The sequence below is a fragment of the Papilio machaon genome, chromosome 15, assembly GCF_912999745.1.
Source record: "Papilio machaon chromosome 15, ilPapMach1.1, whole genome shotgun sequence".
Lineage (NCBI taxonomy): Eukaryota > Metazoa > Arthropoda > Insecta > Lepidoptera > Papilionidae > Papilio > Papilio machaon.
Genome location: NC_060000.1, coordinates 939002 through 966757, shown reverse-complemented (window position 1 = coordinate 966757; position 27756 = coordinate 939002). Strand labels below are relative to the sequence as shown.

Here is a 27756-nt window from a genome sequence, read left to right as displayed (position 1 = left end):
CTGAATCGTACAATGTCTACAATATGTCTTTTTCTACAAAACACAACTCTATTACAGTGAATTTGAGTGCGCTTGCCGATAATAGATATACATAAATATTATCTTTGTATCAGTGAATTGAACGATCACTTTAACGATTGCGAGGGACTTTTGATGCACTTATAAAGCACCAATGCTGCAATTATCGACTAGATCAAGACGTTGATGATTTGAAGATTGAATAAGGAATTTATAATTCTTACCAGGATCTAAGGTTGTCTTGAGGCCACAGAAAGATCAATTGGTGGTGCGAAAGAATGGAACATGCAAAAGGTTTATATCTGACTAGCTGTTGCCCGCGACTTCGTCCGCGCGGATTAAAAAAATGCAGTAGCCTATGTGTTCTTCCAGATTATGTTCTACATCTATACCAAATTTCATTAAATTCCATTGAGCCGTTCCGGAGATACCTTCAAACAAACATCGCATTTTTAATATTTGTAAGATTGATTTAAGAAGTTCATTGCAACACGTATGTCAGCCGTTCGGGTAAAGTATATCAATCAAGGGTGATGTAGAGATCTCGGTTGGTAAAGCGCGTAATCTCGCAAATTTCTCGCGATAAACTCTGCAATAAATCCTCTGGGTGTGCTCGAGCAACGCTTATACATTATCGTGTTTTAAACGGGTTCATATCTTCGCGATCGTAATCGCTTAGCGGGGAGGGGAACGGTTAGAGGTTTCGTGCGCGTGTAACGACTGTAAAGGTCGGTATACACTGGTGTTTTGGAGATGGTCATTTCTTTGATAGCTAAATGAGTTGTGAAAGAATGCAAACTTTGTATGTTTGCAATGGGTGGATTCAAAAAGTATTTAACCGTTTTCAAAACATCTTTCATTTTTCTAAAGGTACATTATCCCCGAGTAACACAGGCAATACTTATGTAATCAATATTGATAATATCTGAGCGTGAAAAAAAAAACACATTTCAAACACATTATGTATTCGCGTTCTTAAAGTTAAACAGATAGAACGAATTTGGCGGGACTTGGACGGGAAGGTATCTGATGCACGCGTGCATATTAAAGGCTACTTTTTTAAATTCTGCGCCGACAAAGTTGCGGGCGACTGCTGGCATTTTTATAAAATTTCAGTTGATAATATTTGCGCCGCCCTAATGTGTTGTGTCTTTATACCGTTAAATCTCAATTTAATGGCGAGCGTTCGAGTTTCGTGCAGTAATCCGGATTGTGAAGATCATTTGCTTATCGCGTACTTAGCTTTTAGCACGTGACCGGTCGTGTGCGAGCGAATGCGATGCGAGTGTCAGTACAAACTGATTGATACCACTCATGTGCCTCTTTCACGTTTACAACTAGGACCATAAGCCTCACTCGGAGACGAATGCTAACTTAAGCAGCCTCTTCGTGAATATTTCTTATACTGAATCTAATCGGCACTCTGTCGATCTAACTACTCTGAGTGGCAGTTAGCATTTGAGGTTAATTATATCGTGGGCGTCATTTGGGGTGTGGGGAAGCTGACCTCCCCCTCCTAGAGAACTCTAAAATAATCTAGATCATTGACTGGCGACTCTCAAGAATTACAAATTGCGAGAATTTTTAATAAGGAAAAAATTGTATAATTTTCCTTTTGGTAGAAATCTTATGTAACCTTACAATGGTAAGTTATACTTTCTGACTTAGAATATAGTTTTTCCGTCCAAGTATACGACGTGGGGGCCTTCAAGAGTAAAGTGAATAGGCATCTACAAAGCTAGCGCGTACCATCTTTAGACCACATCACCTCATCGGGTGGGATCGTGGTCAAGCGCTAACTTTTTCAATATAAAAAAAATATATATATAAAAGCTGTTTAATAGAAGCCCGAATCATACATGTAAAATCAATTAAATACTTATTTTTAGGTTTCCCACACACCCCTCGCTATAATATGGTGGGCTTGTGGGAGGGTTGGTAGGGGATGGGGGGGATGTTGAATCAATCTTTGGAAGCCCCGGTACGGTCGGCGGCGGCGGCGGCGGCGGAGTAATGAATTATAAATTAGTTTCTCGCTGCGTGGGCACGCGGCTCATTCAATATATATTTTGTTCTAATGAACTGTATTATTAATAAATTCATTGCTATTTTATCTAATGAACCTTACCTTTGAGATATTGAAGGTATTTTATGAAAGGAAATTATTATAACATTTTCTGATATATTTTCTTATATATATTTGTCTGAGGTTTGTACTTTTAATTATATTGGATATAACGTATAAGAGCGTAGAGGTTGATGGTACCATAGTGAAGATACAAGATGTATCAGTTTTATACCAGGCAATCAGAATGTAGATAGCTGCGGTACAGTTGCGGAAAAATTAAGAGTCTTGTACGTATCGCTTTTTTGTAATCACCGCGCTTGTCGATCCATCAGTGTAAGAGGGGACTAAATATATGTTTTTTTTTTAATTCTGCCACAAGTATCAGATATCTTGTCGTCCGTCCGGTCCCCACTTAATACTTCCGGTGGGGTAAACTCGCAAATATTTTCTCACGGTAATTTGCATTCTTTTATAAATATATATTGTTTTTGGTTTGTTTACCGTTTTTCCGGTCTATGGCAAAGATTCCAGAATTGAGAGCAATTGCATTTTTCTTGTACTGTGGTCTTCCTGAGTTGTATAGTTGTATATCATTAGCCAGTGTTATGTAGTAGCCAGTATATGACTTTTAGTATATGATATGACTATTTAGTGATAAAGCAATACAAAAAATAATACATACTGTACATAAATACAAAAAAAATATACCTACTAATGTTAGTCTTTGCGAGTATGATAGAATGATAAAAGACTACATCGGTTGCTGTTTCTTGTCTCATTTATGTATGAAACTTAGTTTAAAAGTCAATAGGCGTAGTTGTAATTGTGACTTTGTTTTCAGGTGGTGAGGTACGCGTTTGAGGACCACGCGCCGCCGAAGATCGCGCTCATCCAACCTTTCTGCGAGGACGTGCACAAGTGGCTCAGCCAGGACCCCAGAAATGTAGCCGTCGTGCACTGCAAAGCGGGCAAAGGACGAACAGGTGGGATTACAAAAACTAGACATAAAAACTAAAGTGCAACTGACTGTGAGTTTTCTCTGTAAAGATCTGTACAGTAACGTGTTTTGAATCTGTAGTTTTTTGGCGTATAGAATGTGAAAATGTTATGTACACGTGTTTCAGCGGTGGTAATTCGAGGAAAAAAGCCCGGGAAGAAAACAAATCTATAGTATCAAAGTATTTCAAATCACTTAGATTTTTTTTTTAATTATGTTTAGGTTTATATAATTTGCACCGCTATGTATTAATGTACGCAGCCTTGGTGAACATGTAGGATCACATTATCTGCCTCTTTGAGCCTCGCATTAGCCACGAACAAAGTAGTTCTCAGTGGGACGGCTTATTGTTTATTGTAACGATTTGTTTATAAGATAAAAGAGCGGAAGTGATTCCATTCTGTCAAAGTAATTCCGGATATCGTGCGAGACGGACGCGTGCAGTTAAAAATAAAAATAATAATCCATTCGAGTAGGCATAGGCTACTTGTATATTGAGAACGAAGAGAGTAACATCTCGGATATGCTTTCGGTTGTATCCCAACACTTGTCGACAAAAAAATGTATTATGACGGCCGATTTAGAAGCTCATAGCAACAAGTTTTCATTCGTATTATGGTGTTACTGACCCGTCTTAAATCTCTCTACACACTGGAGCTGTTGCTGTCTCTAATCATTTCTTCGATCACACGCAGATAATATTAAACTTTTTAATTGACATTATCTTACAGTTTATTTAGCATTTGTTTATTTGTATTAAAGTACTTTCAATATGTTCTATGTTCAATGTAGCCCATATTAAAATTCAATTTAACAGTCTTAGATCCTGCAATAACGTTTTTTGTATGAATCACCCGCTCGACTAGTTAAATATCACGACCACCCATAAGAATGGCGCGAGGTGGAAGTAATGTGTGCCGAAGACCTAATGTTAGTCCTTATCCTATTTTTGTAAGGACGAGATGTGAAGGGGAGGTGGATTTTACAGAGGAAGGGACGTATAGGAAATAACTTCTTACTGTGCGTCCACTCCAGCCTAACGGTCACTTCGGTATTTGGGCGAATTCAAGTAGCCGCTTGCTTGTGACTACTCGACTCTTTTTCGAGTATGTTTTGAAAGAATAAAATCGTAAAGGTAATGCGTAATTATGAGGATGTTGTGATAAAAATTAAACACAATTATATTTAAATTCGTAAAGCACTCTAGTGTGTCTTAACCTTTACGTGAGATAAAATATAGTGTCTGTGTACACGTGTAGCGGTCGAAGAATAGATTTTCTCGTAGTGCGAGCTCTCAAAAGAATATATTAAATATATGGCACGATTTTATAAGAGATATGTTGTCACTAAATCGTTTAGAATAATCACATAATGCATAAACGTCGCGTCGGGGCAACTTTGTCGTGTCAGTTTCCTTTCACAGACGAATGAACTGCCATCGATTTCAGATTATATGCTAATAGACAACACTAGTATTGTGCGAAATGAACCGTTTGTTGAATGACAGGTTAAAGTTTATGGCATCTCATTTGTGTGTTATTGATAACAATTTTAAAATATTATATTACATATGTTGTCTAAGTTAATGGAAGCTGTCATCTCTTCTCTGCTTAAAGCGACATTTTCGTTTAGTCCCCGATCCTAATAATAAATGCTGGGAGTCAAATATGTGTTGAAACATTAAGTTTTACGTACCGTCCACTGAACAATGATTCGTAGTGACGTCATTAGCTTAATGCGAACGTAACGTGATACGTTTGGGAGCGCCCGGCAACAAAGAACGCGCCAAAATTACACGTAGCCCAACGCACGACCCCCCATTGTAGTGAACCGAACAAAAAAGACCCCCAAACCGCGGCCCACAAGTAATTGCGAAATTTCTTTACGACCCATAATTGGCCGAATTACTGCACCGACTTTCACGCTGTTCCTCGTAAATTTCGGCCGAAGAAAAAAATGGGTCCCTTTTGAAATCGCCTCGTCCTGCGACCGGCGAAGGGGCGTAAAAATGCGGTATGAAAGGAAACATTGGGGGCAAAAAGGTTGTCCATTTCACTAAAATATATGCCCTTTTCTCACGATTCCTTAAGAAATTTATTAAACTTGCTCGTTTTTTCCGTAACCCGAACTCCTGTGGGTGATATCGTTCAGTATTTATTTCCGACTATGGTAGTAAATACTTATAACTGAAAATGTGAAATAATCTAATGGCCGCCATGTATGGAAATTGCCGTTCCTCAGTTAAATTAATTTCGTCGTCATAGTGAAATGAAATGCATATTAAGAAGTTTGTCTATGAGTGTGCCAGCTGAATATGCATATAGGTAGATTGTTTCTCTTTGGTCGTAAAAACACACAATATGCTAATGGATTCTTATGACAATACAGAGATGTTTAAAGTTCATCAGCCCCGCTAATGTATGAATCTAGGCTCGGATAAAAATTCTAGTTTCGTTCCTATGAATATCTAATATTACAACTGACGTTAGAATTTTTTTTATTTAAATAAGATGTTGCAAATTATCTGCTTATTTCATTTTTTTATTTATGTGCAGTATTTTTGTTATTTTACATTTAAATATTTGGAATCTCTGTTATCGTGGAATACAAAAAAATATATACTATATGTATTTACATAAATGTTACTTGTATATAAAATACAAGTAGTAGTTGTATATAATATAACATTTGATTTATTTTAACCTTGAGTATTGTTATTTTTATAATTTGTCGAAAAGCATCTTCAAAATAATAAAATCTCATAATTTTTTTTGAATAATAATGATTTCAGACAATATTAAAACAGAATTATAAGGTTTTTTGTATAACCATTTTATGAATTTGTAGTTTATTTTGGATTATATATGTCTTACTTTGAATTATATATGTCTGGAATTGCTATAATAATATTAATTTATTTATAAGTGAATTGAAATAAATTTTAATTCGTTGCCTATAAAAGATTTTGTTTTAAGACGTTGTCAATTTATATCGAAAAAATATGTGTTCTTTTTAAGAGAAATTGTAGTTAAGAGGATGACGGAGTGGAAACCCAATGTCAAATCAAGATATAATAACAAATATTTATGTATGTGACTGATCGTTTCAGGTACAATGGTGTGCTGCTATCTGCTGTATAGCGGACAGAAGGCCACTGCTGATGAAGCGCTCAAGTTCTACGGCACAGAGCGGACGTACGACGAAAAGGGTAACTGTTACAGTATATGACTACCTTTAGTTGTACAAATGCGAAATAATGTACTGTTTCAATATTGTACTGTAGGACTCAGAGTGGTTAAATAGTTATTTAAACGTTTGATTAATGTAGATTTCTCATACTAAATATACGCTAAAGGATTCCCTTGACTTCTCTGAGTGTGGCAGGATATGAAAAAAGGGCAGACACAAGACAGAGAAATTGAATAAAGGATATGTTGTAAGTTTTTGTGTGCATGTTTGCAGGTGTGACGATACCGTCGCAGCGGCGCTACGTGGAGTACTACGCGGCGTTGGTGCGCTCCGGGCTGCAGTACTCCGCCACCAAGCTGCATGTGCGCGAGCTGCTGCTCAGTCCTCCGCCCGCGCTCAATGGTGCGCAGTGCACGCTAGAGCTCAGCGCCACTCAGCTCGACCCACCCTTCAAGGTACATACATTATACATACATACACACATACAAAATTAACTATATCGATGAAATAGAGCGAAAGAATCCTTGAAAGTGTTAATTTGAGATTTTTAAATAATTCTTACCTTATTTACAGCCTGATCATTTGAAATTTTGACAAAGTGTTTTTAGGTCACAAATAGTATACAAACAATAGCTTTTAATATTTATGTTTGCAATTACTGAGATTTTTATCATCTCCTTGGGCTTATCCTACTCACGTGGAGTTGGCACACAAGGTTCTATAAACCTTAAAGTTTTGGCTTAAGTTTTTACGGCCGTCCGCCTGACTGTCGCTAACCCTGCTTGGAAGGCTGAGGCAATTACTGAGACACTATGCTTCATAAATGCTGAAAATGACAAATAGATTAAATTAGATAAGACAATTCGTTTCTTACACTTTTATTTCTTTCATTTAATTGTAGTAGAAGTGTGTATTATTGGTAGAAGTTGTGTGTGCATGTCGCAGACGTCTCTGGGCAGTCAGGAGGTGCGCAAGGCGGCGTCCTGTGTGCGTGTGCCAGTCGCTCACTGCACTCCGCTGCGAGGTGACGTCCGCCTCGAGCTCCACTGGAAGCCCAAGATGATGCGTCGCGACAAGCTCTTCCACTTCTGGATCAACACCTTCTTCGTGGCCGCAGCCGTCGGCGCAGTGCGTGTGCCTCCACCCGACGACAGTCAGTAACTCACACCTCTCTCTGCGCACCTACTTTTATATATATTTCACCTGCTGACACACTTCAATTCGACTTATCACAACCAAACAAACAAAACAAACTCAGTGAGGCCGCTGATAAAGTCCAACACCGGTATCCTACAGCGCAACTTGTCTTTTTGGGGGACTTCAACGCTTGTCACCAAGACTGGCTGTTCCCATACCAGAAAACCGACCACGCTGGGAAAGAAGCGCGAAATTTTGCGTCATCGTTTAACCTGACCCAGCTCGTAAAAGAAGCGACTAGGGTACCTGACATAGTTGGTCACACAGCTAATTGCCTTGACCTTCTGCTGACTACCGATCCAGACAGATACGTTGTCGCGGTAACTTCACCCTTAGGAACCTCTGACCACTGTCTGGTGAAATCTGTGTCGTCTTATTCTCCCCCAGACCGTGATATACGCGGAGTTCGGCGAATATGGCAATACAAGGCAGCAGATTGGGACGAGATGCGTCATTTCTTTGCATCTTATCCTTGGCGGCAGGTTTGCTTCTCTTCTGAAGATCCGTCGGAATGCGCGGATGTCATAACCGATGTGGTGCGTCAAGCTATGGAATATTTCATACCCTATAAAGACGTCCCCATTGGTGGCAAAGCTCGGCCATGGTTTAACGCCGAATGCGCAGCAGCTGAAAAGCGCAAACATTCGGCATATCTTGCATGGTCTGAGGCTCGGCAGCGTAAATTACCGGATTTAGCTGATAGGAAGAGAGCCTTTAACCAAGCCGCCAAGTCTTACAAAAGGATTTTGCAGAAGGCTCGCCTGAGTCACATAAATCGCATTGGCGCAAAGCTCTCCAGGCAACCCTGCGGTAGTAGAGCTTTTTGGTCCCTAGCTAAAGCGGTAGAGGCGAACTTCTGTAGGCCCTCACTACCACCGCTGGTAAAACCCGATGGTACACTAGCTCACACGGCAAAAGAGAAAGCGGACCTATTTGCATCCCTCTTTGCCAATAATTCGCGGCTGGACACTGGCAATGCCCAACCACCCTCAATCCCCTGCTGCGAGACGATTATGTCGGAAATCCGCATTAGACAGAAAGAGGTCTTAAAAGTATTGCGTAGTCTAGACGTGAACAAAGCCAGTGGACCGGATGGAATTCCAGCTATTGTTCTTAAGACGTGCGCGGCCGAGTTGTCTCCAATTCTGACACGTTTGTATCGCCTCTCGTTCAAAGCTGGAAAAGTGCCTAAATCCTGGAAGTTGGCTAATGTGCAGCCCGTGCCTAAAAAAGGCAGTCGTGCCGACCCTGCAAATTATCGACCCATCTCAATCACTTCTATACTCTGTAAGATTATAGAACGTGTATTGAACTCCCGCCTCATCGCGTACCTAGAACAGAATGATCTCCTCAGCGACCGACAATACGGGTTTCGCCGAAATCGGTCGACAGGAGACCTTCTAGCGTATGCCACTCACCTAATAGGCGAGGCCCTAGAAAAGAACGGGGAGGCCATTGCTGTCTCTCTCGACATCTCAAAGGCTTTTGACAGGGTTTGGCACGCCAGCCTTATTAGCAAGCTTCCAGCCTACGGTATATCCCCTGGTCTGATTGAGTGGATAAAGGACTTCCTGAGTGAGCGATCGCTTCGCGTCGTTGTCGACGGTTCTTCGTCTGACACTATGGCCACTAATGCTGGTGTTCCTCAGGGTTCCGTTCTCTCTGCAACTCTTTTTCTGCTGCATATTAACGACCTGCTCATTCCCGGTATCTTTGGGTATGCAGATGACAGCACAGTTATAGAGAGATATTTACCGGTAGGTCGGACCAGTCGAGATCAAGTACAGTCTGAACGTGAGGCCATGGTAGAGCGTACTAATCGCACACTCGAGGCAGTCTCATCTTGGGGACAGGCCAATCTTGTGCGATTCAACGCCGCCAAAACACAAGCGTGTGTATTCACCGCCAAAAAGAGCGAGTTCACCCTAGCTCCCACTTTCCAGAATGTGTCCCTCGAATTCACCAACTGTCTGCAGTTACTGGGCGTCGAAATTTCGTCGAATCTTAACTTCGGACAGTTCATAGAGTCTAAGGCGAAGGTAGCTGCAAGGAAACTTGGTGTCCTTTCAAAGGTACGGCGGTACTTTACACCGGGACAGCTTTTGACCCTGTATAAAGCACAGATCCGGCCATGTGTGGAGTACTGCTGTCATATCTGGGCAGGCGCAGCAAAGTACCAACTCGCGACACTAGATTCGGTGGAGAGGCGAGCCAAAAAATTGTTCGGTGACCAAGACCTAAATCTAATCAGTCTTGAGCACAGGCGTAGAGTGGCTAGTCTCTCGGTATTTTACAGGCTGCATTTTGGGGAGTGTGCGCAGGAATTACACGACATAATTCCACCATCACCATTCTACCATCGGACGTTTAGACATACGGCTGGAATCCATCCTTATGTAGTAGACGTGCCACGCGTTCGAACGAAAAAGTTTGAATCATCGTTCCTTGTGCGTACTGCTAAGGATTGGAATAAGTTGCCGGCGTCAGTTTTTCCGTCCAAATACGATGTGGGGGCCTTCAAGAGTAGAGTGAATAGGCATCTACAAAGCTAGCGCGTACCATCTTTTGACCACATCTTCACCTCACCGGGTGAGATCGTGGTCAAGCGCTAACTTTTCCAATATAAAAAAAAAAAAAAAAAAAAAAAAAAACAGAAGACTAAAATCCTGTACAATACATAATTCCACTTTTTTTCTCACTTTAATGTTGAATGTGTGCCGAAAGCCCAAGCCTAGTTCTTTTACCCTTCATATCTATTTATAAAAAAAAAAACAATCATTATTTTCACTAGGAAGCGGCCGTTATACAAAGTGTTTTTTTTAAATTGGGGAATAAATGTGATCGTTGCTTTATACTTAGGTCCGAACTTGGAGACGTTCAAGCTGACGCTGAACAAGTGGCAGCTGGACGACGCGCACAAGGACAAGCAACACAAACTATATAGCTCCGATTTTAAGGTATATGTTATATCTTATAACATATTTGTTGATGAATTAGAGTTGGTTTTTTTCCAAAGATATTTAGTTGTACTAATATGTAAATATAAAATATATGATTTTCAGGTGGAACTGATAGTTCAGAAGCAGCCGTCGTCGTCGACGTTCAGCGGACACTGCGGGCGCGCGCCCTCGCCGCAGTACTCCTCCTCCTCCTCCGGCTCCGAGCCCGACACCGAGACCGACGGACACTGGGACTCCGGTGAGACCCCGCCCCCCCCGGGCCTCGCGCCCTGCGCCCCCGAGGGCCTCGCCCCAGAGGGCCTCGCCGCGCCCGGCGCCAAGCTGCCCAAAGTGTGCTCCGACCACGCCATCGCGGACTCCGTCACCGCAGCGAGGCCCCGCCTCTCCCTCGGCGACGTGAGGGCCTCATGGCGGGGCCTCACCAAGTTCTCCGATAGTAGGAAAAAAAAGCACAGAGACGACTCGTAGTGTCATCTGTTGTGATGATGAGTTATTATTGTGAATCTGTCATCTTTACAGTGCTGGCACTGATTTATTTAATTTTTAAAAATGTATGACAGATAATCAAAGTAATACAGACCACGAATAAGTTTTAAATATGTTTATATGAATTCTTCACAGTAATAATTCAACGTCACAAAATTTTGTTGCTTTAAAAACGGAGTAATTTCTTTAAAGTCGTCCGCGGCGAAGGAATATGGTGTCTATTTTGATGTTCCCATTTGTTTTCATTGGTGTAAACTAGCCGCTCGAATAGTTATAAATACGAGTACGTAACTACAAGGTTATGTCACATCTGTCAGTGTCAGTTTGACATTTCATTGGCCATAGACAATTTGATTCAGACCATAGACACGAAAAATTTATATTTGATTTTTTTTTCAAATTATTAAATTGAATACATAGTATATAATGAGTTTTTGAAAAATATTACTCGGCTAAAGTAAATATTGGTCGAAATGTTTTTTTTTTACTAAAACCGAACACAAGTGAGTTATGTTTTTGTCCAATTATATACTGACATATGTGACATTTAGTGTTTAAGATTTATTTTATATAATAATTGTTGTTAGGTAGTAAGTTGTTACATTTATACAATGGGGGTCTCGGACAATATCCATACATATGATCTCTATAACCGATAGCTAAATACACTAAGAACCGTTATTTATCTAGGACATGAGAAGTGAAGTCTAGAATATAATATTTCTATTGAAAATTGTCATTCGAGAGACAGATTTCCATTTACATGCAAAATAAAAGGAAAAAATTTTTTATTGGCCAAAAAAAACATCATAATATCACTAAAGAGTACATAAGACTGAACTGTGTACATAATGTTTTATCTAATATTATAAATATATCTTTTTGGAAAGTTATTCAAAATTATGGTCTAAATAAGAGAAAATTTAATTTTTTGCAATTGTAATTGATTTTCAGATGATTTTGTGCACTAAGTTTCGTGAACCAAAAAAAAAACTTTTTACTCGATTCTTTGATGAAAATAGACTAGAATTTAATGCATATTAATGCATCTTTGAAATAATTAACGTATTAGGTACGAAATTAATTTACTTTGTAGGATATTTTTGTTGATTTCTTTGTCGTATGTTACAAAGTAAAAGATTTACTTATTCTTTTGCTGGGTATTTTTAAATCATACATATATTTTAAATACATACATATAGGATATTTGAGTTGTCAATTTGAATAAATCTTGAAATTTAGAGAAGAAGAAATGACATATGGATATATGGATTTATATGACTAAAATTTAAAACTAAATCTTATTTTGCAAAATAACTGCTAAAAATACCAATCGGTGATACAAAATTAACTGACGTCGATTTGTTTTTAATATTTAGGGCTTCTATTTGAACTAGATTGTGCCATATTTGGAACTGAGAGTTAGGACGTGGATTGTATCAGTCCCGAAGTTAAAGTGCATTTCCACTGTCGACACAAAAAAATTTTTACCCGACTCATGAGGGTATTTTTTTTTTCGCATATCATCAAAATTGGGTTTTTTTTTTGGTATTTTAATTGAAAAAGTGTATCGTTAGTGGAAATTCACACTAGTGTTTCGATATGGTGTGGGTTGTTAACTTGTGGGTGGTGGCAGGGCCGGGCTGCGAGCGCGTCGGCCGCTACCGCCAGCTGTCGCCCGACGACGCGCCGCACACGTAAATATATATACATACATCCATACATACATACTATCCTCCATACATTCACCCATACATACATCCATCCATCCATACATACATCCATCCATCCATACATATATCCATCCATCCATACATATATCCATCCATCCATACATACATACATACATACATACATACATACATATATCCATCCATACATCCATCCATACATACATACATACATACATACATACATACATACATACATACATACATACATCCATACATGCATTCATACATCCATACATACTTATAGCCACGTCTCATGCGTACACAATCTCAGGCAACTAATTCATACATGTACTAGTAATTTTACCAGTCATATGATTTTAAAAATTGTATTTCGAACTTTTACGTATTAAAGTGCTATTATTCTATAGAAATATTTAATGAGGGCATAAAAGTTTTGATTTTGTGATTATTGAGAACATTTCGTAGCGCAAGGAACGCTTATTTCACACATTTTCTATAGTATATTTTGAAATCAGTGCCTGAATTATTGTGTCGCGTGCCATTAATGACACACGTGCCTATGGTTCCATATGTCATAGGTCTTATGATCTAAAGGCCATTCATTTGGGAGACAATATCAAATACAATGTATATTCTTTACAAAACATTCAATACAACATTTAAGATATTTGACAGCATATCACATTATATAAAATACAGTATGTGAAAAAAAAATGTTTTTTTTTTGTGAAAAATTCAATTAAGTTTAGTGAAAAAGGACTTTAAAGTGTAATTTGTCAAAAGATTTTAATCACATACTGTATTAAACATATATAGCACGAGTCATCTTACATAATGCTTCACTTTTTTTATTTTTTTTATTCATCGCTTGTCACCCCCAAATGTAAATATAAACATCCTATACTAATGTATGAAATGTACCTTAATTTGTGCTGCGTCCACTTGTAAAATATTTTTTATCTGTGTTTTTCATGTTTTATGTTTTGTGTGCATGTCTTTTTGTTCTAGAATTCTTTTATATCTATCATTAAATGAGAGACAGAAAATAAAACATGTTTATCGTATACAGTCGAACTTGGATAAGCGAGAAACCTTTATGAGCGAGAGTCATTATCCATTCTCGATGAACGAACTCCATAAGCGAGAAACCTTTATGAGCGAGAGTCATTATCCATTCTCGATGAACGAACTTCATAAGCGAGAAACCTTTATAAGCGAGAGTCATTATCCATTCTCGATGAACGAACTCCATAAGCGAGAAACCTTTATAAGCGAGAGTCATTATCCATTCTCGTTGAACGAACTTCATAAGCGAGAAACCTTTATAAGCGAGAGTCATTATCCATTCTCGTTGAACGAACTTCATAAGCGAGAAACCTTTATAAGCGAGAGTCATTATCCATTCTCGATGAACGAACTTCATAAGCGAGAAACCTTTATAAGCGAGAGTCATTATCCATTCTCGATGAACGAACTCCATAAGCGAGAAACCTTTATAAGCGAGAGTCATTATCCATTCTCGATGAACGAACTTCATAAGCGAGAAACCTTTATAAGCGAGAGTCATTATCCATTCTCGATGAACGAACTCCATAAGCGAGAAACCTTTATAAGCGAGAGTCATTATCCATTCTCGTTGAACGAACTTCATAAGCGAGAAACCTTTATAAGCGAGAGTCATTATCCATTCTCGTTGAACGAACTTCATAAGCGAGAAACCTTTATAAGCGAGAGTCATTATCCATTCTCGATGAACGAACTTCATAAGCGAGAAACCTTTATAAGCGAGAGTCATTATCCATTCTCGATGAACGAACTTCATAAGCGAGAAACCTTTATAAGCGAGAGTCATTATCCATTCTCGATGAACGAACTTCATAAGCGAGAAACCTTTATAAGCGAGAGTCATTATCCATTCTCGATGAACGAACTCCATAAGCGAGAAACCTTTATAAGCGAGAGTCATTATCCATTCTCGATGAACGAACTTCATAAGCGAGAAACCTTTATAAGCGAGAGTCATTATCCATTCTCGATGAACGAACTCCATAAGCGAGAAACCTTTATAAGCGAGAGTCATTATCCATTCTCGTTGAACGAACTTCATAAGCGAGAAACCTTTATAAGCGAGAGTCATTATCCATTCTCGATGAACGAACTTCATAAGCGAGAAACCTTTATAAGCGAGAGTCATTATCCATTCTCGATGAACGAACTTCATAAACGAGAAACCTTTATAAGCGAGAGTCATTATCCATTCTCGTTGAACGAACTTCATAAGCGAGAAACTCGCGTTAGATAGAAACCTCTATAAGCGAGAAAATATATCGCAGTCCCTTGGACTTTCATTTATGCAGGTTCGACTGTACCTGATTTGTTGTTTCTTTATGATTTTTATTATCTGTTGCTCAATTTTATGATAGAGTATTCATTGTTGTTAATATTGTTTTTTTTTCTTTCGTGGGGTGTGTTATGTGTATAAAGTTTTTGGCTTTAATAATTTATCCCTTGCTCATTAGTTATGGATTGTACCAAATTAATTTCCAAATTGTACTGAAATTGTGTAAAAAATGTTAACTCTATCATTTGTGAAGAAAATGGTAAACAGGGTTGTCAAACGTCAACTGACAGACGCCCCGTCTATTAAACAAAATTGGTAGAAAAAGGTGAAGTTGGTTCAACCCTAACATTCATTGTCATGTCACATGCTAACATCACAATCTGTGTCGCTCGCTTGCACATCACACATGCCACTTGTTGATTTTAAACGCCTTTTTTACTTTTTTTTAAAATTTGCTTTCAGATATTTTTTTTTAAGTAGATAATGTTCTCTGGACATATAAAACAATTATCACGAATAATTAAATTAAAAAAAAAAGTTTATTTGAAATAATACTTGCAAATTTTTTGGTATGTTTTTGTCAGATAAAAATATACCTTAATTAAATTAAATTGTAAAAAGCTCACAGTAATAATTTTTTCTATATAAATAAGTCGCAGTGATTAACGAAATAGTTTCAAATTGCAATAAATATTTAGAGAACATTATCCTGTAGTATTTAGAATGTTTAATAGAATTATAGGCGTTTAAAATTGTCACTAAACAAAAAAAAAAGAGTTTGTTTGAGTTATACCATAGACTTATGAATAATAGAAAAATTTATATGCTTTATATTTTAACAGAGAAATAACTCAAACAAATCAATGTCTATGGCACATCATTCAATGGCGCTTAAATGGGTTTCTTCATTTTCAGGTGAATCCACGTACTTGTGAGTGTGTCACGTGGGGCACGTGGGGCACGTGGGGTACGTGGGGCACGTGGGACACGTGGGGCTCACCACTTCTATAAAACTGCTTTACTCTCCCCTCCACTATATGGCAAAGGCTTGAACTTTAATTCGGTGCCGTAAAGACTATTTTCCCTTGAAGCCTTTAACCTAGTGACTTTACAAACTAGTAGTGTTCTATGTGTGTCTAAAATGTGTAGATATATGAATATAATAATAACGCGGGTTGTGCCATTGCCCAGGCGGATGTTGGACGTCGAAGATCTTTTTTTTTATCTGGAAAAAAAAAGAAATGTGATAATATGGAGTGTTGTATGGAAGAAATTAGTTTTGTTGAGGTCTTTATGGTGTTCACTTTCAATACACTTGAACTGTTCAGTGTTTGTTAATTTTAAAAGGTGTTGAAAAAGTTGATAATCACATTTGGTCCTCCGAGTCGGATAAAGAAAGGTAATTTTTTTTAATTTACATCACATTAAATTAGTTTTCTTTGTAAGTCGGTTTTATAAAGAACATTCAGAATTATTATTGAATTAATTTAGTAAATACTAGATTTTTTTTTTAATTTAAAATTCATTCAAATTTGTTGTTGCGAAGGTTTTGTAAAAAAGATTCGTATACTACAAGACATTTTTAACATATTTACAGTATGTATTTTTATATTGAATCAATTTAAAGTGTAGTGAAAGTGGAAGCATATAGAGTTGACTTGTGCGAATGTCCTGTTAGTGTGGTCACAACGCCCCTGTCTAAATGTTATTACATCTTATGACTGATAAGTACATTGAATTGTTTCTATTACACGATATTTTTTTTACTCTACGTATTTATTCCGGAACGATTGTCATTGCAAACAAGTTTTTTTTTTAATTCCAATTAAATATTTAATTATAATCAGATTTTATTAAAAAATATATGAGTCTTAGAATTTATTATGAAAAATAATCTTTCAATATATTTAATTTTTATAATTATAGAAAAAAAAGTTAATAACATTATCTTTGATATGTTTATTTAATTTTTTTGTTTTCAATAGTCTATATTTACATTGAAAAATATTGTAATTTTTCATTAAAAAAAAAATTAATAATGTTTTGTACACATTATTTCGGTAGTGGAAACACATAATATAACAAGTTTTTATGATTTTCATTGTACCATTGTAATGTATTCCATATGTAAGCAAAGTATTGGGTTGAATAAAACGGTGACAGTCGTTCCGGATTTATATGGGAATTAGTTTTCAACTTTTATAGTGTTTATATATTATTTAAACTTATTTTTTGTAAGGAATTTGATAATGAAAATAGTTTTTTAAACATACAAGTTGAGTTTCTTGCTTATAGTTGAATATGATGCATTCGGAGACTGTTTTTTTTTTCAAGTAAATTAAAAAAAATGCAGTCGAATCAATTCGAAAAGAAACTTCATAAACGCTTTTTAGCCGATTCAAATTCCGCCGCCGATTCTTTTTAGCCGACTTCAAAAAGAAGGAGGTTATTGATAACCTCCTTCTTTTTGAAATCGGCTAAAAATAAGAAGTTTTTTTTTGATTAATTAATTTAAGATATACAAAGTATAAATTTGTATATCATTTTTGTACAAAAATGAGTTTAAATAATGTATACTTGTCTACTTTTTTTTTTATAAAATAATATTTCTAGTTAACTTTTGGCCAGTTTGTTCAAACTCGGAATATTCTCAGGTAACTTTCTACATGCAATGTTTTTCTTTTAGTTGTAAATTTGTTTATACTTTTTAAATCCTCTATGAAATGTTAGAGACATGGGTTCTTACACGAAGCCTGTACTTAATGAAACTCGTTATAAAAATACGCTATCGTTTGATAAATTTGGAAACTAATTTTTTATGAAACAATTTGATATTCCTTTAAAAATTTTAAATCGTATTTCAACTGGAATCATACTAATATTATAAATGCGAATGTTTGAATGGATGGATGGATGTTTGAAGGTATCTCTAACGGCTCAACAGATCTGGATTAAATTTGGCATCGATATAGAGTATAGTAGGGTGATTCAAAAAAAATTTTTAATTTTTTTTTTTTAACCGATACCCTCTCAAATGTTTCTATTTGATATAAAAAAAAATTCACCAAACCCGAGCCCTATAGCTCAACTCTAAGGGGTCGCTACTGTTTTTTTATTTTCCCATTTAATTAACATGGGAAAAATCGTTTTTTGTTTTAAATTGAATTTACACATAATTAACGCAATTTTTTATAAAAAACGATTTTATATTCTTAAAGTAGAGTCTTCGAGCTTTCCAAAACTCTATTACAAAGTACAATTATCTTTACATAAAGACTAATTACAGCTATTTAAAAATCACTAAATTTCGAAATTTGAAAAATGCTTGAAATTATTTTAAACAACACTTGTTAATGCAGAATAATTCAAATTAATAGCATATCAGAAAGGCGTATTTATCTTAACTGCTACATTGTACTCTAATTATCATTAATAAAAAACTATTAACTAGAATGAACATGTTCAATTTTTTATTTAGATTATTAATATAAAAAATATGTGACAAAATTATATTCCATGATTACTTGTAATCATACACTTAGTTCATTTATCTTATTGATATCATGTGTGCTGCAACCTACACTACGTACTATAAACCATTTTCGAAATTTGTAATATATAAAAATTCAATGCTTACTAATAGTTTAAGTAAAAATTTTGAGGATTGTGCAAAAAAAAAAAAATTCCAAGCATTTTTCAAATTTCGAAATTTAGTGATTTTTAAATAGCTGTAATTAGTCTTTATGTAAAGATAATTGTACTTTGTAATAGAGTTTTGGAAAGCTCGAAGACTCTACTTTAAGAATATAAAATCGTTTTTTATAAAAAATTGCGTTAATTATGTGTAAATTCAATTTAAAACAAAAAACGATTTTTCCCATGTTAATTAAATGGGAAAATAAAAAAACAGTAGCGACCCCTTAGAGTTGAGCTATAGGGCTCGGGTTTGGTGAGAATTTTTTTTATATCAAATAGAAACATTTGAGAGGGTATCGGTTAAATAAAAAAATTTAAATTTTTTTTTGAATCACCCTAGAGTATAGCCTAGAACAACACAAAGGCTACTAATAAAGTTATTTTTTTTAATTCCGCGCGAAAGGAGTCGCGGACGACAGCTAGTATGTAATAAATGTATGAGTAGAAACTTTTGTGTATGTATGAGTGGTAGAGATGTATGACCATGTATGTATGTGTTAAATGCACTTGATTTATTCAATTTAGTGCTTATATCTATTTGTGTGTATATTAGAAATGTCTTTAATAATATGTCATTCAATAAAAACTAGATTTTTTTTATTTTATTCTGATAATGAATTTTTTTTTTTAATTAGTTAAATTATACTATAATTTTTCGTATGTTTTACTTACATCGGCATTTTTAAAGCTATACAAAAATGGAACGGGACGAAATCAAGTGCGGTGTGTGAGAGGGGATGTTTTGAAATGGAATGTATAAAAAAACTGCTTTAAACTTTTATTCAATTTTAAAAATAGAAACTGTAAAGAAACGAGAAAAGGTATCACGCCAGAAAACAATTTGATGCGATTATCAACTAATAAAATATATTATAAATGAAAAATATAAGATAAAAATATTACAGACAGTGGAAACGCACCTTAATAAAACATGTCTTTTATAATTTGACTGAGTATAAGTACAGGCTTCCAAAAAAGTTTCGTTGTGGTTTTTTTTACTGAAACTTAAACATCTTAAAAAATATCCAGACCCATGTTACGTAATATATGGATTTGTTTTTATATCAAAATTTCGTTTGTAATTCTGATTTTACTATGACTTGTAGAAATTACATTTTTATATCTTATATTTAGGTGCTGGCGTTAAATTTTCACTGCAACGTACTTCATAACATTTTTGAATAAAATTTTCCATCTTGAGTCTTTCCAACTGAAGGCAAACCATTTCATAATATTGCACTTTTCAATTTACACCACAAAATGTGACTGAATAGATGATTGAAAATATCTTAAAAATTATTATTTAACATCTCTATTAATCTATATATATAAAAGAAAGTCGTGTTAGTTACACTATTTATAACTCAAGAACGGCTGAATCTATTTGACTGAAAATTGGTGGGCAGGTAGCTTAGAACCAGGAAACTTGTTATATGCTCACTACATTTTAAGTTTATTTTATTCTAGAAGTTACTAAACTTGATTGTACTGAGATCTTCTTAACGAAAACTGATAACTGGAATCCACCTCTTGGTTTTTAAAGGCTTTGTCGGTTTTATGGTTTTGGTACCTATCAGAGTGATGCATATTTGGGAATTCCTGTTCTGATCATATTTTGTGGTGTATGTATGGATGTGCAATTGATTATAGTACAAAATAATCACATCATATACATTTATCCAACCAAAAAATATGTATGTATATGTATTTTGATTTCCACATGGAGATCGTTTATTTATTTTACACAATTTCGTGTGATTTTTTTTTTCTTTACTAATTTTGTGTTTGTGTTCCATGAATGGGAATTTTTATTTTTACGATACTTGTAATTGCTATTTTTTATATATATAAGTAAATCTTTTCTATTGTGATGTTTTAAGGCGGGTTTTCATGGTGCATGACGCAATATGAAAAATGCGCTGTTTAATTCCGACCGCAGAAACGAGTACAGTGGAAACCCGCCTTTAAAGAAATGTATGCCGGTAGGCGAGGCAGATTATCCCACCACGGGCCTATTGCATCGTATTGACGTAATTATCTGACTTTACAAAAAATAAATATGTAATATAACTCTAAAAAAAAGTTAGCCATCACGCGTGTTTGACAGCTGTCAGTTGACTGACAAAGATTTTGCTAGTGCATGAAGTGGTTTGGATTATTTATGACTAAATTATCAATATTAGTTTCTCTTTAATTTGGATTGCTATTTTTAATCTATGCATGCAGTCGAAAAAAAAAATTACAAAACTTTTTGCTTTTTGCAATACCATTTTTTCTTAGATACGATCATATTTCAATTGAATTCCAAAGATGTTTTTGTTTTATCTAATTTAAAAAAAAAGAAAACAAAATGGGCTGTTTGTTTTGATCACTCGATGCTTACGTCATCATCATCATCACCGCCATAATCATTACAATTTTTGATATCATCACCGTCATTTTCACCTTTCATCATCATCGTCAATCATCAAAACCAATCCATATTGACGTAGCATCGACTGACAAAATATAAGACCATGTGGATAGTCTTTTTTTTATTTTTTTTTTAAGGTCCATCTAACATATTGTTATCTCTCCTTTTCAAAGATAATGACAGGGATGAAGATATATTTTACAACCCTCATCAAATAATTTATTCAATAAAATATTGTGACAATTTTATGTTTTAAATTTTTTTTAAATTTCCGTAACGCTCTTTCATTTTAACTAAAACCTCTTTGGAAATTCAATTAAAAATATGTTTACCATCTGAAATTCAAAATAAAACAGGTGCTCGTTTTTTTATTTTAATTTCTCTGGAATATAATTCAATGTTTTTTATTTTAGGCGAGATTTTTTTAGGCATTTTTAAATAAATTTGCGTTAATGCGTGGAAGGTTAGGCATTAAAATCTAAAAGCCCAATTAAAATTTATGGTTTTTTTAAATTACAAAACTGATTTTAAAAATGATAATTGATGAGTAAAAAATATGTTTGCATGTGAAAAAATATACACAAATTAGAATTGTTTGATCTAAAAATTATTAAGACACGATTATATGAACAAAATTATTTAATTTAATTTATTGATACGGACTATATAATATGTATTTAATTTATTTATAGTTTCAATTTTTTTTATTATTTATGAATTATTAATCGCACTTATGTTTATATACAAATTCAATTACTTAATATATAAAGAATTTAATCTTTTTTTAAATCCGTGACGTTTATATTTATATTATATTTTGGTATATAAAATATTATGACTATCTATAATTTTGTTAAAAAGAAACTACTAAGGTATACGACAAAATGCGAAAGATAGGAATTTGTTTTTGGTATTACAATCTATAGAATATATATATATAGAAAGTTTAATCACGTTTCAGAAAATAGGGGGTCTTTATTATTTGAAAATCTAGTAATCATTTTGTTAAACGATTTTCTTTCCAGTATTCAAACAAAGACAAGATTGATCGTAATTGCATTATTTCTTTGGTTGTAATTTAAAGTTGAAATAACACAGGATTTGTATAAATAAATAGGGGGTTCTAGTTACATTTAAACTGTCCATATGTCCGTTTTTTAAGACTATAGTGACCCGCGTTCGGTAACGTCCAATAAACTAATAAGTAAGCATGATCGAATTGCATGTCAATCTTGATTTTAAAATATTCGGCAATTTTCAATGGGCTTAAGATTTTAATAGGGAAAGGTTATATTAAGTTAGGTATAGGCTAGGCTAGCAGCGTCATAGAATTGTCGGAAAGTGATTGCAAATTTGCAATGTAAATTTATAAAAAATTCAAAAAAAAATGTTAAAGAGGGGTTACGTTTTCAATAGTAGAGTGCGTATCGGTGAAGTGATTAAAATATCCGCCATATTGTGATACGTTGGAGGCAAAATGGCGTCCGGTTCATCTTTAAAATTTTACATAACGTTTGGCTTTTATTGTCTTTGTTGTTTTGGTGGGCGCCCTCTACTATTGTTAATCTAATTTGGGATCGTTTAGGCTTTGTATTGTAAGTTTTTTTTTTTGGGTTAAGGCTGTCCAAGCACACGAATGCTTCCATGTTTTTAAACGCTTTTTTATCTAAATCAAGTTCTTGAATTTTGTAAATTGTTTCTCATAAATTAGCTTGTAATTTAGTTTTATTAATGTATTGCTTCTTTCGAAATTCAAAATTTATTGAAAAATAAATATATATATGTAGGTTTATTTTTTTTTAGTTCGGTTAACGCGTTAATGTTTGGATTAATCCACATTTGGTTTGTTTTGAACAGGTCTGTAACGTTTACAGCACAGTTGTCTCTCGAAATGTTTCTCAAACATCTCTCAATAGTAGACGTGTGAAAACACACGATCATTAGACATGTCCGTTTACTTGAAAATGAAAAATTTTAGCTATCGGTTCCTCGCCCGTACCCCCCCTCCACCCCCCTTCATCAAAGGTTTAGCTTTAAAGATTGTTGTTTGCCTTAAAAATGTGATCTTATGACATTATGATTAAAGGGTGTCGCAGGTCGCGGCGGTCGCGGGTGCATCTAAGTTGTTTTGGTTTTGGTTCGCTGTTAATTTTTCGTGAAATGTAGTTTTTAGCGAATTTGAAGTTTTGTTATCGAAAGCTCCGCGACCGTCTAAATGTAGGAATATGACTTGTGTATAACAAAAATGAAAAAAATGTTATATAAGACTTGAAAATGTGCGGTGTTACGATAGGCTCAGTGGATTACTATTGGTCAATTGGATACAGTTTAGCGAGGCGGTGGGGCTCTATTGGTCAATACGCTCCCATATTGACAGATAGACGCGACAGGAATGGATTATGGATAACGTTCTGTTTAATTTATTATTTGTAACGTGCATTTTGTTTCAGTCCCCTAATCGTAGTGTTCCTTCGATGTCTATGAAATTATTAATAGTGTGACAGTATGTCCGTTGCCCGTATTATATATTGGTTCGTTTTCAACCAATAAAGCCCTATTCCGCTGTTATACTTTTTTTTTATGAAACGTAAGTTAAATTCTTAGTTCCACAATAATTAAAAATATGTAAATTTTTCTTATCTTAGTAAGTAAAAGATCTCATATGTCATATTTTTTTTGTTTTGTCTTTTTTATATTTTTGAGGAACTCCGGAATAGTAGCGTTGAGTTAAAGACAACCTATGTAAAATAAAATATATTGATGTATATAAAAATTTGTTTTTATTTCGTAACCAAATACAAAATTAACAACACACATTGTAATTTGAAATTTTTAAAGACTTGAACATTGCCCTTGATGAAATAAAATCGAGTATTTTTTTTCAATGGCCATCGTTATTAATGATAAGCTATTAACAAGATGAACGTTTAGATGTCGCTTTGGCCTTTTTTTGTAATTTAATAAATTGCGACTTAAAACATTTATTTTTTCTACATTTATTATATCAAATAACACAACACTATATTTGAAGAACGTCACATGGAAGTATTTTGGCCATTATTTTACCAATCTCTCTTGACAAAAATATGAAAAAAAAAATGAATTCATAAAGTTTTATCATATCTTGATAATGTTTTCGTTTGTCTTGAGTTTGTCCTTCAAGATGTTATTAAGAGCGAGAGAATGAGAGAGGCGTCGGGGCGGAGTGCGAGGCGTGCACTGCTCAGGGCTGACACATCGGCCGTCGCGGTGCCGGCGCAGGCCGAGCCGGCAGTGGCAGCCCAGCACGCAGCGCCGCCCGCGCGCTACACACGTGCGGTTGTCGCAGCGCGGCTCGCAACCGTACCGGCACACGTATTCCTCGCTCGGATCTAGACAACTATCTGATAAACAAGACATTATTGTCTATATAAACGACTACCGACAGATAATTCTTAAGCAAGCAAGGCTATAAAACAGATCTGAAGCGCAAGATAAGTTTCACGTTCAAGAAATTAAGAAGAATAGTAAAAGAGCTGAGAACGTAGCGACCCAGTTATGGAACAGCTAAGTGATTGCTCTTTCATTGTTTAGAATTATGACGGAGACATGTAAATCAGCCGCTGTATATAGATGTGTGCTTACGCAGCAGGCAGTCGGTCTCGCGCACGCACTGTCCGCTGTAGTGGCGCAGTAGCGGTGGGCGGCACAGGCAGCCGCGCGTGCACACGCCGGGCGGGCAACGCGGGGCCGGCTCCGAGCAGCTCGGCTCGCACCAGCCGCACGACAGAAACTCCTCGTCCGACCCGCAGTCCTCCACTGACGGCTCCTGCCCGCCAATCAGCGTCACCTCTACGTACACAGGCGTAGAATACAGTTGTTAGATTAGATTTGTTATATTATATTATTGTTAGTTATATAGATAGTTACCTTTAGGACACTCGTGAGGTTTGACGCACTGTCCATTCGGATGCTTGAGATAGCCCTCCTCGCAGAAGCAGCCGGCGCGGCAAGGCCCCGCGCAGTTCGGGTGTGGGTTGCTGCACGACTTCTCGCACAACTGGCATTTCACGAACACCTTGTGGGGACCGCATGCCTGCGCGCGTCCTGACGCTGATCGGGAAAGTTTTAAGTGTCACTAGTAAACTTCAATGCCATAACATATTATTCAATTCATCATATAACTTACCTTACAGAGGATACGATGTTTTTGAAAGATAAGAGGAAGAAATAAAAGAAGTTGTGAAATATAATAGCATTTTATTTATAAGAAAAGAAGAAAGAAATACACATCTTTATACACTGCCATGTCTGCTACGAAGTAAGTCCTAACTTACTGTCGTTGTTCTGGGAGCATTGATCGAGCGCGACACATCGTCCTTCCCTGTTTCTCACGAGCCCTTCTTTGCAGAAACAGCCGCGCTCGCAGTGGTCGGAGCAGGACGGCTGCGGGTTGTCGCAGCTCTTGTAACACGTCTCACACAGTTTGAACTCCTCGTTCTCTTTGCACAACGGGTCTTTGAATAGACTTCTTTTCCATTTCTTAGATCGAGCTGAGAATTAACATGATTTTGCTGTGAGGGTAGTCGTAGCTTAAAGTAAAGCATTATAAGATTACAAAGCGAGTCAAAATCGCTTCCATACTCTGGTTCCATTTTCGTAAGATTTATTTTGGTACAAAGTAAACAAAAACTTGGTTTTAACAAGTTCGCATTTAACCTGGCAATACCAATAACAGAAAACAGCTCAAGTGTTTTTGAAAGGTACAACGCGGAAAGTTTCTCTTGTTATCGTGAGCAAGGGTCGCACCTGGCGCCAATTGGTAGATTATCAAGACGCGAACAGTGAAATGTAGGTACGTTTAATTTGTACTTACTAGGACACTCGGAGACCTCAACACATTGTCCGCTGTCGTCGTCTCGTAGTCTATCAGCGACGCAGAAGCAGCCTTCGACGCACTGTTGCGTGCACGTCGGGTTTGGTCTGTCGCAGGAGCGCTCGCACGCCGGCCCGCAACGCTTGAACACTTCACCCGGCCCACATCCCTCGCCTACACAATGCAAAGTAAACATCGCCGTTTTAATATGCAATCTTACTAATATTATGAATGCGAAAGTTTAGATGGATAGATGGATGTTTGTTTGAAGGTATCTCTGGAACGGCTCAACGGATCTTGATGAAATTTGGCATAGATATAGAACATAGTCTGGAAGAACACATAGGCTACTTATTACTTTTTTAATTTCACGCGGACGGAATCGCGGGCGATAGCTAGTTAATTAATAAAAAAAATATGCCGGTCACATGTACGTGTGCAGTGCACGCAGCCAGCTTATTGCTAAGTACTCTTAGGAACGTGTTGGAGCTATCATCATTGTGAGACAAATTTTACCGTTCAATTCAGTTATTCATTCACGTGATGGCCAAACAGATGTCTCTGTTTACTCGTTTTGTTTAAAAAAGACTGGTAGTTATGAACGATGGACCGTCAACAAGATGTTACAATACAGTTCAGTTTGTGTTGAACTCAACAAAGTCAAAGCGGACGCGAACAATTCAACTCAACAACTTCAATTGTTTGTCAACAACTATTGTTAAGTCCCAATAGCCTAACAGCTAAAGGTATAGGATCACGTGGTCGAGGATTCGAACCCTGTGATTAGATTAGTACGCAGATATACTAGCACCAGTTAGTTTGATTAGAAATATTTATTAAGAATTATTAATTTAATAAGAAATATTAATAAATTAATACAAAATATATTCCTATTTTTATAATAAAATATATATTTTAATTGCACCGTATTTTTAAAATAGTAATAGCCTAGGATGTAACAGTAGGTACGAAATGTTAGAAACTGTTTTGTACTTCATTTTACTGTCTACATTAATTTTCTTTTAATGAAATATTAAAATATTACAACTTATTTGAGAAATGGAAGAGTATTTACATCTCCGATCCATTTAAATGTTGCTTAAGTAGTCAATTAGTGCAGATTTCTTACATCAAAGGCAGAATTGTAATTTAATCCAAAGACAAAGAAATAATATGACATCTTTAATATTGATCTATATGGATACTATTATTATATCTAGATCATATTTGTCTAATATTTTGCACGAAAGGAAGAAAGTTATATCTATATAAAACGCATTAAAAACACAATATTCAAGAAGTTATGGAATAAATATTGGCATACTAAAAAAATATTCAGCGATTTCAAAATTAAATTACACACAAAAAAAACTATACACAAAAGAAAATATAAGTAATATGACAAAAACATAACTCACCAACCGCGCCGGCTACCACCACGAAATACAGCAACATACAAACACGCATGTCGGAGGTCGTGTTTGCAATGCGACTGGCCCAGTGAGAGTGACAATAACCAACATCGAGGTAGCTCAAATAACAAAGCTTAATCATGTGTAATCAATGCTAAGACAATGACTTTTAAAACAGGCGACAAGGAGACGACCAGTCAACGATATAATTTGGAATTTCACTGAAACTTTTACAAATAAATTTAGATAAAATTCTAGTAGTTCTACACAATGGCAGAACAGTAAAGCAGAGTAGAACAGTGTAGGACATCAGGACAGTATGTAAACAATGTGGGCCTTACCATAAAAAAATTACACAGTGTTTCAAATACATTTTAGCTTAAACATACGACAACCCTTTTATACCGTGACTAGCGCCCGGCGCGGATTT

General features: G+C 35.8%; 2 protein-coding genes across 4 annotated transcripts in view; one reads left to right on the top strand and one right to left on the bottom strand.

Annotated features, from left to right (window-relative positions):
• LOC106718558 (phosphatidylinositol 3,4,5-trisphosphate 3-phosphatase and dual-specificity protein phosphatase PTEN) overlaps window positions 1–16378 on the top strand; it is a 44320-nt gene extending 27942 nt beyond the window's left edge. Inside the window, exons 3-10 of one of the 3 annotated variants that reach the window (XM_045681201.1) lie at window positions 2928–3069; window positions 6193–6291; window positions 6546–6727; window positions 7218–7425; window positions 10329–10426; window positions 10532–10667; window positions 12552–12612; window positions 15866–16378. In XM_045681201.1, the coding sequence (XP_045537157.1) occupies window positions 2928–3069; window positions 6193–6291; window positions 6546–6727; window positions 7218–7425; window positions 10329–10426; window positions 10532–10667; window positions 12552–12612; window positions 15866–15869 (930 nt within the window). In that variant the 3' untranslated portion in view covers window positions 15870–16378. Of the gene's footprint in view, window positions 1–2927; window positions 3070–6192; window positions 6292–6545; window positions 6728–7217; window positions 7426–10328; window positions 10427–10531; window positions 10972–12551; window positions 12613–15865 lie in introns of those variants that run through there. The other 2 variants (XM_045681202.1, XM_045681200.1) reach the window with 2 other exon arrangements.
• A 7798-nt stretch (window positions 16379–24176) lies between these two features.
• LOC106718365 (von Willebrand factor) lies at window positions 24177–27453 on the bottom strand. Its single transcript, XM_045681354.1, is given in 6 exon segments — window positions 24177–24438; window positions 24680–24890; window positions 24969–25145; window positions 25340–25591; window positions 25915–26088; window positions 27333–27453. Coding segments are annotated over 6 exon segments (1125 nt in total). The 5' UTR covers window positions 27382–27453.
• Window positions 27454–27756: the final 303 nt, after the last annotated feature.